This window comes from Hesperophylax consimilis, chromosome 20, assembly GCF_061612785.1.
Source record: "Hesperophylax consimilis isolate HC1 chromosome 20, BYU_Hcon_1.0, whole genome shotgun sequence".
Taxonomy (NCBI): Eukaryota; Metazoa; Arthropoda; class Insecta; order Trichoptera; family Limnephilidae; genus Hesperophylax; species Hesperophylax consimilis.
This window is the reverse complement of record NC_142855.1, coordinates 31,520,481-31,535,484: the sequence shown is the minus strand read 5'-3', so window position 1 is coordinate 31,535,484 and position 15,004 is coordinate 31,520,481. Positions and strand designations below refer to the sequence as shown.

The window sequence follows — 15,004 nt, the reverse complement described above, 5'->3', positions numbered from 1 at the left end:
GTATGGTGATTTGATGTATCTTTTCTTAATAATTAAATATGCATTTTATAAATAAAAAAATATGAAATTAAACAAATTTATTGATTTTCTTACTAAACTTTTAATTTTGGTCCGACAATAAAGTCTGTTATACAAATGGCAATGAAGTGTAATGTGTGACCTACTTTAGTGAAGAGTCGTCTCCGGGGTGAAGAGCGCAGCGGGACAGTGTGTGCTGGTGGCGGTGCTGGTAGAGCCGGCTGTGGAACTCGTTGTGGTGCTGGTGCTGGTTGTGGCAAAGGTGATTGTGGTCGGGCAGCAGCTACGTTTGTGGGCGAAATCTGTAATAATAAAACACCATTTGCAAACTTTTATTCTATCTTTACACATTAAATACAAGTTCAGTTTCGATAGAACAATCAATATTTTAATAAAATTATTATCATCGTACAAATTTATCTTTTGAATAAAATAAAGCTACAATATTTACCTTTGCAGAATACGAATTACTATCGTGACAGTTGCTGTCCACCGCAAATTCATTGGGCAACATGTCCACCAGTGAGTAGATTTCCTCCGACGGACTTGTCGGTCTCGGCCCTCCACCGGTTGCCATTATCGCCCTACGATAGAGGCTCAGTGTGTTTTTGGATGTTAATTTGTACAGTTTCCACTGTGCTTGGATTTGAGATAGATCCCTTGGGATATCGCTCAGGGTGTTAAATCTGAAAAATAGTGGATTATTAATTAAGTGGCATAAGTAGGTACATTGATCTTAACCAATGAATTATTTACAACGGTTATTTTTTATTAAAAATAGATACTTACCAAAGCTATGAAGGGAAGTGTAGAAAAGTTAAAAATATATAGGTATACTTACTTCATTACGATACTTTTCCAAGCCTCCCTCTTGGAAATTAGGGTATTTGTATTAGAATTTTTATTCTCCACCACTTTAATGTGATCAGCCATGCAATCCTTTAATAACGCCTACACGGAAAACAATCATTAAACACTAATTTCAAATAAATAAAACATTACAGCCAAGATAAGAGGTTAAAAACAAACCTTTTCAACATCACCCCAATTTTTATTCCGCTTCCTTCTAATTTTCAATTCGGTTTTAATCATATTGCCCGGCATTCGATGACAGAATCTGACATATGAATAAACGTGAAGTTGGTTGCACGCCGCGGAATGCGAAATAAATCAGAGTGTTGCCACTCTAAAAAAACCATAACAAATAATCCATCTAATCTCTCTATGGGTATAATATATTAAATCAGCGGTTTAGGCCCCAACTCCAGTATAGCTAGTACAACGCTGGAACGGCGATTTAGCGATTTTTCATGAGTAAGACAGATTATGTCTACCATAATTATTAATGTTAGTTGTGATTGACTACACTTATATTTACGGTTATTAGGTACGTTTGTTAAATAATGTCAACTGCGAAAGAAGGCAAAATATTGTGTATAAAATTTTGTGCATTCTATGTCAAATGTTTCTTTACTTGTTCATTATACTATACCTTTATATTATATTGAATTATAGTAAGATATTAATTAAATGTACTTACTGTTATGGTTAATATCATTGACCACATAATCTGCTTTACAGATTACAGAGTCGGTGCCCATTATAGATCTGATGGAATGAATCCCTTTTAAGTCTATATCTTTGGGAAACACCCCTATGTCTACACATAGGAACACTACAACAGGTTGACGGCATTATTGTAATATTTAAAAACATTAAATTGCATCAAACGGCCTAAAACATGTATGGGATCTGACAGTTAAACACAAAAAGTTGGACCGGTAGAACAATAGCGCCTCTAGCGACCAAAATCTTGCGAAAACGGCCCATTCTATCCAAATGTTTATGGTAACGTGTAAATGTTATTTGGCATTTCATATGTAATAACAATAGTTTGCAACGAAAATAAAAAAGGAATATGCCAGACTGGATGAGAACACTGCCCAGTCTCATTTTGGTTTAATATTACTATCTCCATTAGTATGTAGAGATAATAAATAACACGTTTCGATAAACAGTTGAAGATAATTTAAAATACTTTTAAAAAAACAATTCCTGTTATATTATATTTAAAAAATGTACAATTGTGTGTTATAATCACTTACAACTTCTCAACTTTATAATTTTTTCCTTTTCAATTAATGTATACTACTATATGTTTCTTTTTTATTTATCGTTTAACAACTGGGGGGCGAAGTATGTAGACGGTACCTACCAGCGAACAGCATAAAATAATAATTAAGATTATTTCCTTATTATGGCAACATTCTGTGCCCAACAAATCGGTCCGTCAGTCCGCTGGCGGAGCCATTCTTGCTTTTTCGTTCGTCTCGACTCGACTGGTTGTGCCCTTTTGAATACCGTCTACATTCTAGAATCTTCCATGTAAAATTTATTGTCGCGTATAACAATGTGTTTAAATAAACTCAGTGAATTTCAACATTCTTTTATTAAAAACAACCTTCTGATATTGAGAGTCCTTTAGGACCTGTTTTAACCCACAGAACTAGTAAAATCCTAAAACATGTACAAATTCTAAATAACAATAAAACATCATAACAAATACGTGAAGAACAAAACACGTTCAGTGCGTAATTATAATAATCTAGCTGCAGACTATTATGAATATCTCGCAAAACGCATAGAAACCATTTACATTATCCGAATAAAATTATTATTGCAGCTGGTGGACTCGTATACAGAGATGCACGGATGAAATTCCCACTATGTCGTCTTTGGGGATGCTGTGTGAAGGATCTTGTAGCGGAGAGGAAATAGTGAACATGGGTTTGAAAAAATGGTATAAATATTTTACCTTTGTAAAAAGTCAACTCAAATGTTTTTAATTATTTGATGAACTCCATTTAAATGTTGAGGAAGCTAAAAGTTTGCAGCTTTTCGTAGGTTATGTAATAGTATATGATTATATTATACTAGTTTCAAAATAGATATATACTAGATATAAAATGTTAAATTTTATAGATAAATATTATATACCTACGGAAAAAAAAAATTATGTTACAAATATTAACGTACGTGTTCTAAGATAATAGATTGCTGAAGTGAGTGTGAAATTTTTCCCCTATGCACTGGAAATCATAGAGGATGAAATGACATTATCCATAATTTTCGTAATATTCACCTTGAATATTGGAGAAATTAGGTTCATATTTTCTAAATATTACAAGAAATATGAATTGAATTACACCATTAATTTATTTTATGTTCTTTTAATTCATATATATTATCTTACAATTTTTATTTTTACTTTCATTTATTTTTAATATGCACCTCTTTCACAATCTTTAGACTAACTTTAATTATAATCCTACCGTTTTTTTTACTATGCTTACTGTTTTTATTTTATTTTTACTGTTATATATTTTTAGGTACAAAAATCTAATGTATTAACTTATATTACCCACGCACAGGCTGCGCCTTAGTGGGTTCCCTTTCCTCTTATTATAAAACTTGTAATGTGAAATATATAAATTGGGAAAACAAAAATTATAATTATCGAGATATCGTGTATGTACTAGTTGACCTTAGAGGGTTTTTTACACCGTGATCAAAAAGCATTTTTTTATCTGTCACAAGTGACATAAATACAATATAGTTATTTAAAAAATACCCGCATTCAAATAATGCATATTGTGTCCAAATTTCAAAGCAATCGGTGAAGAAATTTTGAGGATTTAAGATTTTGATCAAACGAACCTAAATATACAGTTTTTATTTATTTAGACGATTAAAGCGTTTACGGGCTATTAGAAAGATATTAACACTTAATTACAATATGTAAGTATGACAAGATACAGGAATATACATATTTTTTATATCGCAAACTAACCACACATGGCATAACTATATATAAAAATAATGCAAATACTAATACTATAGTGCACATCGAATTCAAATAACAACACATGATATTGTAAATTAAACAAAGCTTATAATATAAAAGAAATATTCATGTTTGTTGTAAAGCAGAAAAAAATAAAATAATTTTTCTCGTTAGATTTAAAATAGCTGGAGCTGAAATGGTAAATAAATCAACGTATATTAATTTTACTTTTATATTAAAGCAAGTATGTTCGCACTTGTATAGAATCATCAATATGTGTGTTAAAAAACAAATCAAAATGTGAATGCAATGTACTCGTAGGTAAGGTAAAGACTATTATAAGAATTTTTTAATATTGCCTAAAAACTAAGAACGTTGCAATTTCAGTTATATCAGCAATGAAAAAAACAAAACTAGCTTATAACATATTTCTTTTTTAGAAAATTTGTTATTTTTGACCAAAATCTATGTATACACAGTATTTTTAAAATATAAGACTAAAAAAATTAACACAAACAATTTATTTTTAATTCATGCACACAAAATACCTAAATAGTTACTGTCACATTCTACACTACTGCTTTAGGATAGGGGAAACAAACTGCTTATACAGGGTGTCCGGCGGGAAAGTGAGCTACCTTCGGGAGGTGATTCAACGTGATGGTAGGAGTATTAAAGATTCTTTTTCTTTCGAATTAAGGACGAATTCGTGGGCAAAAAAGTGTCTCTTTGGATCTCCTTTCCGACGGCATGAATAGTTACAGTAGAGACATGATAAAGGTTTTTTAACACTGTGGGTAAGAATATGACTTTTAAGATTTCCCTTTAAAGAGGATGAATATTGACAGTCGGGACATGGAAAAGGTTTTTCACCACAGTGGGTAATCATATGTCTTTTAAGATTTCCCTTTGAAGAGCATGAATATATTTAAAGTCTGGACATGAAAAATGGTTTTTCGCCAATGTGGATAATCATATGTCCTTTAAGAATCCCCTTTGAAGAGCATGAATAGTTACAATCGGGACATGAAAAAGGTTTTTCACCACTGTGGGTATTCATATGACTTTTAAGATATCCCTTTAAAGAGCATGAATAGTTACAGTCAGTACATGAAAAAGGTTTTTCACCACTGTGGGTAATCATATGTTTTTTAAGATTTCCCTTTGAAGAGCATGAATAGTTACAATCGGGACATGAAAAAGGTTTTTCCCCACCGTGGGTAAACATGTGCATTTTTAGATTTCTCTTCCGATAACATGAATATTTACAGTCAGCACATGAAAAAGGTTTTTCACCACTGTGAGTTATCATATGACTTTTAAGATATCCCTTTAAAGAGCATGAATAGTTACAGTCAGCACATGAAAAAGGTTTTTCACCACTGTGGGTAATCATATGACTTTTAAGATTTCCCTTTGAAGAGCATGAATAGTTACAATCGGGACATGAAAAAGGTTTTTCCCCACCGTGAGTAAACATGTGCCTTTTTAGATATCTCTTCTGATAGCATGAATATTTACAGTCGGGACATGAAAAAGGTTTTTCACCACTGTGGGTAATCATATGACTTTTAAGATATCCCTTTAAAGAGCATGAATAATTACAGTCAGTACATGAAAAAGGTTTTTCACCACTGTGGGTAAGCATGTGACGTTTTAGACCAACCTTCCGTTTACATGAATAGTTACAGTATGGACATGAAAAAGGTTTTTCACCACTGTGGATAATCATATGTATTTTAAGATTTCCCTTTGAAGAGCATGAATATTTACAGTCGGGACATGAAAAAGGTTTTTCACCACTGTGGATAATCATATGTATTTTAAGATTTCCCTTTGAAGAGCATGAATATTTACAGTCGGGACATGAAAAAGGTTTTTCACCACTGTGGATAGTCATATGTATTTTAAGATTTCCCTTTGAAGAGCATGAATAGTTACAATCGGGACATGAAAAAGGTTTTTCCCCACCGTGAGTAAACATGTGCCTTTTTAGATATCTCTTCTGATAGCATGAATATTTACAGTCGGGACATGAAAAAGGTTTTTCACCACTGTGGGTAATCATATGACTTTTAAGATTTCCCTTTAAAGAGCATGAATAGTTACAGTCAGCACAAGAAAAAGGTTTTCCTTGAGTATGGGTGCGCAAATGTCGTTCTAACGCTGATTCGTAATTGCAGGAATAGTTGCAATGAGGACAATGGTGTTGTTTATTTCCAGGACCTGTCTTCCGGAAGCCGCCTGAAAAAGATTATGCATAAAGCTTATAAACATATAATAAATGTAAGCAGATACAGTAAAATCATAAAAGCATTGGAAGAGCATAAATTGTTTACTTGAGCCTGCTCAAAAATTTCTTTGACTGTTGAGCGGGTTTTACAATGTTAAATTAACAACGACAAAAATTCCATGTCTCTGGAATGTGTGACATGTAGAATAATAATACATAAATTCAATGTGAAAACACAACAAATTATTTATATTCTGGTCGAGGTCCTTACCAATCCTTAATTACGTTTTACTTACCGCCAACGCTTTAATCAATTATTTAACTAGTGAACTCAGTGCAAAAATAAATAATATTTTATTTTTTGATGCCCTGGTGAAAGGCAACAACAGAATCAAGAGCTACAATTTAATTTTGTAAAAAAAGGATAAATATTCTGACTACCTGCGATCTTGGTAATCTTTTCGGAGTGCTCTAAGCATTCTTTTTTAACATCTGGGAGGTCTATGTCAATATCTGTATAAGGCATACAGGCTCTTACTTCTTCTCGGGGTCCTGATTCTGCCTTGATGGTAACAGTTTCAATATTACCTGGAGAAACGAAACACAATACGAATAGTGATATGCTGAGAACAAAAGTGTATAACATTAAAAATTACGGTCGCCCTTCTCCGAGTTAAATCTATATCAAATGAAATTTTGATTGTGAGAAGCGTTTTAATGGTCGTAAAAGACGCCTGCTGGCGGTTAAAGAGTTACTTTATACGAAATAAAATTATGATTAAAAATGTATTTCATAATTGACTAAAAATCACATGAAGTGAAATTCGAATATGTAAAAATGCAAGATCAAATAATACAAAGAAACGACCAAATGGTTGAGGGGATTTTAATAAATGCAATTGCATCATCTTATTCAGGTTTTATCAACAAATAAAGTTATTCCGCGAGAAGAAGACTAACTAACCATCACGCCGACAGAGAGGACGGACACACTCTTCTTGCCTAATTCACATTCATACATACTCTTCTATAATTCTGAATCTTGAGATGGCACGACTCGAGTAACTTGTTCACTTGATCGTGCCATTTCTTTCTCGGGCGTCCCCGACTTATGCTTCCATTCACATTATCATCAATATTCTCATAACAATTTTTCTTCGCTCATTCACTCTACATGCCTAAACCATCTATGCGACCCTTTCTTAATCTTACGCATTACGCTTACATCAGCCTTGCACTCTTTGCGGATCTCCACTTTTTTCACACCATCATATATGGTTTTACCACACATACGCCTCGGGGATCTCAATTCAACAGAATTCAATCTAACATAATCCTTTCTCCATACCAGTTCCATGCCTCACTTCCATACATCAGAATAGGTACCAGCAATCCATTGTGGACTGCTAACTTCACTTCATCCGACAGTTTTTTGTTAGCGCCAATAGCGTTCAGTCCCCAATTTATGGAGTTACCTGCATTTACCCTTCTTTCAATATCTCTGTCAGCCATCCAATCTCTCGTTAACATCCTTGCTAAATACATATCCTAATCTGCCTGCTCCAAGTATTCCTCATTCACACATATACTGCACACTGTTTTCGTACTCCCTCTTTTAAAGACCATTACTTTTGACATACTTATAATCATCATAAACTCATTCTTCATACATAAGTTCATCCCAGATAAACGATGCACTTGTAAAAAATGATACACAACGAGCTGCTTAGATAACTGTATAGGGACGGCCACAATTCAAAAGATTACCAGAAATATTTCGATAAAATACGATGGTGAATGGAAAGATCACCGGCCCGTGTCTAATTGTTTATGAACAACAGGTATAACCGAAAGCTTTGGACCCAATAAAGTGAAGAGCACAAAACATGTCTTATTTTGTAATAGCATCATTTTTTTAAGAAAGAAAAAGTCAGGATGCAAAAATTACCTTCATAAAGATTTCATCGACGATCTGTATGCGAGAATTGTGGAGTTACTACGCACTGCCACTAAACAAGCACCACAGCCAAACAGATTCCAGAATGAAATGAAAATGTCATAAATATACCACAATGTGTAGATTTATTGTGGAGTATCACGCAATGGGTTTGGTCCTTTGGCAGGAAATTGAAAATATCGAGAAGAAAATTCAAATCTGAATTATAAAACATCAAAAAACAGCGGAACAAAAAATTTGTACAGATTTGAAAGAATTTTGTTAAAAATCAACAACTTCTTAAAATCAATAGCGGCAAGTTACTAAAATAATTCGCGGTAAATCCTAGAAATATAGAGATTTTTTGTGGAATAATAACGAAGGCGCACCTATCAACTTACGACTGCTGGAATGTTCCCGGCTCTAGTAGACGCGGGTGATATAAATGAAGGCACGCAGCGCTACAGTTCAGTCAGTTCTCAGAACTCAGTCATTGAGTGAATAAACAACAAACCACCGACTCCGCGAGAACTCACATTTGCGCCTAGGTCTTGCGACATCTTTGCCGGCCTGCACATAGGCTTTGAGACATATTCGCTGGTCTGCGCCTAGGCCTCGCGGCATTTACGTCGAACTGAGCGGGCCGCTCCCTTTATGAGCCCTTTAGCACTCTTATCATCTGCCGTCGAGATTTAGCGCACCTCCGGTTTTCATCTCACTGGAGCACCTGGAAGACCATGATCTTCACCACCAGTGATGAACATAACCACTCAGATTATCTTCCCCAACAGCATCGAGCATCGGTCTGGAGTCATCGCTACAACTACACTGACTAGTCCCTAAAGTCACTATGATACCACACACCTTTTTCACTCGTCTCTCTCTACCGTCACCCCCAAACATAAAAGCTACGGTAACTTTGCAAAAACTTCGGAAAGAAACGAACCCACCTTCTTAGTAAAACAGAAAGGAACTGGTTTTTTTTTTTGAATAACTTAATGAGTAAAACCTCAAATTGTTATATTTGATTATTGAAGACAAAATATCAAAGATGGGAACTTTTGAAACAGAAAAATGAGAAAAAGATAGTTGCATCTAGCCAGGACCCACACCTTGCAGGGGCGCAGCTCTTCCAACTTAGCTAATGGGGCCCTATCTCCTTCGGTCATATTAAACTGTATCATACTTCGAATAAGAAATACCAACATTATCTTCATTTACTCGTAGCGTATTATGTAGAATCGATATGTAGGTATCAGCAATGAGCATGTCTTTATAGCCTAGCAAAAACCTGTAGTTTAATTATGTATATTATATATTTCCTATCGTATTTTGCGTCTGCGTAACAGGTATGTGCTAACAAAGAAATACCTGAATTGCTTTCGGAACTGGATTGCGGACATTCATTTTTGATAAAACGATAATCCATATGCATTTCCGCAAGTATCACAGGAACTCTCTCTTCAGCACTTGTGCCTGGTTCTAATTTGATGGCGGTGGAATCCATGCTTTTACGTAAGGATCTGGTTATTCGATTTTACTTTTACTTTGTAATGTGGTTGAAGGATTTCTTATGAGAAGGATAGCTGTTTTAATTCAAGTTGTTTAAATCAACGAAACGAGTAGAGAAAATATTATAACCAACAAAAAAAGTGACAGCAAGCCCGCGAAGATTTAGCCATAGAAATTACACAATTGAGAAAAAATATCGAGGAAATCATTTAATTCAAGTGTTACCATTTTAAGTCAAACACCGTCGAACAGATGTTAGGTAACAACAATGACTTTTATGATTATTTACATCAATATCGCCCTGGTGTAAGACCACCATTCAGAATTGAAACGTTGCTCCAAATGGCTTTAGCCGTGTTTAGTGACTAGATCTGAATAGCCAGGTACTTCCCCACCTTCCTCTTTCCCTTCCCCACTTACCTTCAGCCTCACAACATCCCCCAATTGGGGATGCCATAGTCTCACTGGCTCCAGACGGGAGCAGTTGGGACTTTTGTGAGGTATTCACTATAAAAAAAATAAAAATAAAAATCTTTGTGTTATATTTTTGGTCATTTAAATTACAATTCGAATTCGATTGTCGAAGTCATTCAAATTCTCCCACTTCTAAATTTCTCATGACATTTCTTCAACAGATTGGAATTGACTACCGCGCTTCGCCTTGTGCGTAAGTAGGTTCGTGTTAGATTTATTAAGGAAGACTTAATCCCCTTGATTGGTATATTATAAAATATATCACATTTTACAACTTTCGCGACATATTATATTGAGTTTCCCAACACCAACCATGTAAAAAAGCGACAGATGATATAACATGGGGTTGTTCATTGTAGATTTAATACTGCCGTCACAAACGTCAACCACAAGATTAGTGAGTTTATTTCATCTCTACTTTATTATTAATTAATAATCTCTATAATTAGTTAATTATATTATTAGATCACCCTTTTACGTCTTACGTTTACTCATTGTAATCAATAGACATCAACGAGCTTATTTTCTTTTACTTCAACATTTACTGAATTAATAAACCAATGTTTTATAAGTATTTATATTATTATTTAAAAAATGTTGCACAGCCCTGTTGCTGTGGAACCATTGAATTTGTCTAAAAATGTGTATATCTGGGTGTAACAATTGACTGCTACATCAAATGGGATGTACACATTACTAATGTTTGTAAACGTTTACGGGCTATAGTAAGTAGGATTTATAAAATAAAATGCTTCGTGCATATAAGTACCTTATAATAAATCTACTCATCTCTAGCCGAATCCACTATCCGATATGGAATTACGTCTTGGGGACATTCATGTAAAACAAATATAAGCTATATACAAACGTTACAAAACTCCATTATTAAATTATTAATCCATAAATACACAAATGCACACAGAAGTCTTTGAATATTTTTCCTGTTAGAGGATTATTGTTATATAATATCATAAGTCAACAAATTATATCGTCGGATTCCTTGTATAAGGAAAGAGTCTACCATAAACATAACACAAGATTCACTCAAAATGATGGATTAGTGGTTCCGAAATGTACCAATAAATACGGAGAAAGAAATAATTATTAGCAATAATAAGTCATCCGAAACACTAATACAAATTGAAAACATCTCCCAAGTAAAAATAAATGCCGCAAGAACTCTAAACTACATTGTGCCCAAGATATCTAATAATCTACCAACGTCAATCAAAAATAATACCTTATGTACCACTAAAGTCAAATATAATCTAAGAAAATGGCTATTGGACACAGATATATGTACTGATGCCCTACTGAGGCCCTTGTATAGCTTATTGGAATTCACAATGCAAATTAAAAATATATAGTAAATTGTACCTACCTATGTATGCTAATTATGGATATTCTTTCGATGTGACTGTTTCAATTGTACTTGTCTGATTATATGTGTTTATACTGCAACTGTATTTTTTTTATGTTTTTTATTTTTTATTTTCAGTTATATACTTATATTTTTGTTATATTATCTTAACCGTGTTATTTTATAAAGTGTTGTGACTGATGACAAACTGCAAAAGCAGTTTCGAAGGTTCAAATTGCAAAACAATTAAAAATAAACAATTATTTTTACAATCAATAATTATTAGCCTGAAACACTCATCCACATTGAAAAATCTCCTGATAAAAGATACATGACGCGAACGGGACTTGAACCCGTGTCCTTTCGATTTCCGTTCGACAGCTCTGACCACTGAGCTATGGCGGCTTATCTCTTATCCGCGAAATAATTCAATATATACTAGTTATTCATTCAACAATTACTGCTTGTTACATTTTTTCACCTGAAAACAACCAATTTTATTTTATATGAGAAAGGCATTGTAAGTGCTAACTCTCTCACTAGATGACTACATTTTTTGGTGAAGATACTAGAACTTGTCAAATATTAATTATTATTTTTTTGGTAAACTAATGTTTAAGACAAGATTTTTTATGCACAGCACAAGGGTAATAATTATTTTTACAATCAATAATTATTAGCCTGAAACACTCTGTCAGAGGGCTAAAATAGGCGATATTATTTATGAAAATATTCAGGTGTAAAATGCTATGGTGTCTTTAACAATGGGAATTGGGGACATTTATTTCAATATTGTCAAGACATAATGAGGAATCAAGATAGCCGTGGATAATTTCGTGCGTCGTATGATCTAAGATGGTCATGTAGTCCACATTTGAAAGTCTAAGTATTTTTTTTAACCGATTCTATAATTTTTTCATTCTGTTTAGAGGATGATGATGTTCTGAGGATGTTACGTTATTAACGATTTTAGTGGTTGTAACTTAATAATAGTGGCATATTTGAATTAAAATGTGACCACGCCGATTGCAACGCTACTAATATCGGACAGACGGGAAGGGTTTTTTCAACTAGATTCAAAGAACATATAAGATGTTATAATAATAAGAGCACATTTTCAAAATTCGCAGAACATCTCTTAGGACGGGTTGTTTCGGAGAATTTGAACAATTCATCAAATTTCAACGTTCATTTTCGGGTTATGTGAATGTCCTATTCAAGTTCTGTTACTATATCATTGTAGGCTAGTTGCTTGACAAAACTGAAATAAAAACAGAACTTGAAAAAATCTTTCACAGAGCTTGAAAATGAACGTTGAAATTTGATGAATTGTTCAAATTCTCCGAAACAACCCGTCCTTAGTAAATAATCACGTCCAGCTTGACAACAATGAACTTAAACCCTTGCACATAGAAAGAAAGGGCCTTGGATTAAATTTACTTAAACAATTAGAAATCAATAAAAAAACCAATGACCCTAATATAACATTAATTAATAAAGTAAGGAAAATTATTTATTCCCCGCTTCAAAGTATGTTCACAAAACCTAAACAATGTAACACATTTAAATAAATTAATAACTGCTACATCATTATTAAACAATTAAGATAACATTAATGTGGGGAAAACAGACTTCAAAATACTCCCACAGAATATGAAATCTACTGTCACAATTATTTTTATCAGAAAATTGGTTTAACCGGTAATAAATCATTTTAACTTGGGAGGGGGTAAAATAGAATCATATTAATAAGTCGTCAAAACGTGGCTCAACCACGTTTTGAAAATGGCCTTGAAAGCCGAAACAGCTGTAACAATAACAAAAACCAAAAAATACTTGCAGAACTTAATAATTATATTATTAAATTTGATTTGAATTAAATTTTTAAAACATTAAATGGAGTTCTACGAATTAAACACAAAAACAATAAATAAATTAAAGGTGGCTGATATAGCCACCCTTGTTATTTTATATAGACGACTTAAACTCAGACATCGTAAAACAGTTCAAAATTTGTGGTTTAACCAAAAGTGCTTGAGGTGTAATGTGATTCCGAAGTACGTACAGATATACCGCTAGTACAGCTACGGCGGCCATAGCCACTGTGTTGAGAGCGCAGAGGATATGGCTGAAGGAAGAAACTAAGGAGTGCTGTCGGAAACGGGACATATTGCTTCACTACATAAAGGTTATCCACTCAGAATTAACATTTAAACTTCATGCACGGGAATTTGATACCCTTGATTTTGAAACCCGCGAACATATTAACGGAATTATATTTGAAAAATTTAAGACTCAACAAAATAAACTTAAAAATCTAATTGATAACAAAAATAAAAATGCGAAAATAACCGAGTTGCCCAAAATCAAAAATATTGAATTTTATAAAAAAACTGTAAATTTTTCAAACACTAAATTCGAAACGGAAGAAAATAACTTACTAGACAAAGGCTTTAAATTTAAAATCCCTAGCAAAGTAACGAGAAAACAGATAGAATCATTAGCTATTGACACGGAAATGTCTCTGCACAAAGTGGCAAATAATAACTAAACAAAACACGTCACTGCAGTTATTTTAGAGAAAGCACTCAAATCGACAAATACTAATAATAAATATTCTATCAGCACAGAAATCCAAACATCGAAAGAAATTAACCTTTCCTCATCTGTGCTGTGTATTTACTACACATTGCTTCTAATAACTTTAATAACTCTATAAATATAATAAATTCTGGGTTCAGATTTTAGGTATTCCTCCGTTATACATTTATGCACTGAATTAAAAAATTAAAATTTTACATAGTCTTCAAATTCAATTAAAAATCAGAGTTTTTTGTTAAAAAATCGGGAACAAATACACCAATACAATCAACCGTGTGATACTAAATACGCGAAGAGTGAGCAAGGAAATGTCACGCTATTGATGTCCCGCTTTAATTCGCTATGCGGGAACATGAGACATCCACACGTCTGCAGTTGTGTTTTGATTTAGACCATCGATACCTACGACCGCACAGCTGTGTTTGTGACAGCCGCCAGCCGCGCCGCTCGCCAGTTGGCCGCGAACCGTCGTTAGATGTGGACCCCTCGCACGTTTCTTTAGCATCTGCCGATGGTTTTTTCATGTTTTCAGCAATTTAATTACAATTATTTTCACTTTTGATATAAAATATAATAAACATAATCGATTAGCTATGAATATTTATATTTTTCCGATATTAAATCGCTTATTTTGAGATGTGTATTGACGACACAGCACCGTAACGCGTGTATTTTTTTAGCACAGTAAGGGAAAGGTTAAGAATAAAATTAAAAATAATGACCTAACCATAAAAAAAGCCGACAAAGGTAACTCAATAGTAATATTTAATAGAATAGACTACATTAATGAAGTAAAAGATTTCTTGTTACCAGAAGATTTTAAAATCTTAACGAAAGATCCATCCACTAAAATCGTTAATAACGTTAACATCCTCATAAACAATTGTAACGCCATATTTCCCAACGAATGGTCCAAAAAAAGCGCCAGGGTTATGAACCCAAGAGCCCCTGCTCTGTATGGCCAACCCAAAATTCATAAAAAAATATTCCAATAAGACCCGTTGTATCTTTTATAAATGCTCCTAC

General features: G+C 33.5%; 1 protein-coding gene across 1 annotated transcript; it reads right to left on the bottom strand.

The window, feature by feature from the left end:
- Nucleotides 1-92: 92 nt before the first annotated feature.
- Nucleotides 93-1,336, bottom strand: LOC149414549 (uncharacterized). The gene is made up of 4 exons (XM_089644225.1): nucleotides 1,048-1,336; nucleotides 860-969; nucleotides 470-704; nucleotides 93-320 (listed from the first exon to the last, which is right to left on the bottom strand). Exons 1-4 carry the CDS (start codon nucleotides 1,120-1,122, stop codon nucleotides 93-95), a joined length of 648 nt encoding a protein of 215 aa, XP_089500351.1. The 5' UTR covers nucleotides 1,123-1,336.
- Nucleotides 1,337-15,004: the final 13,668 nt, after the last annotated feature.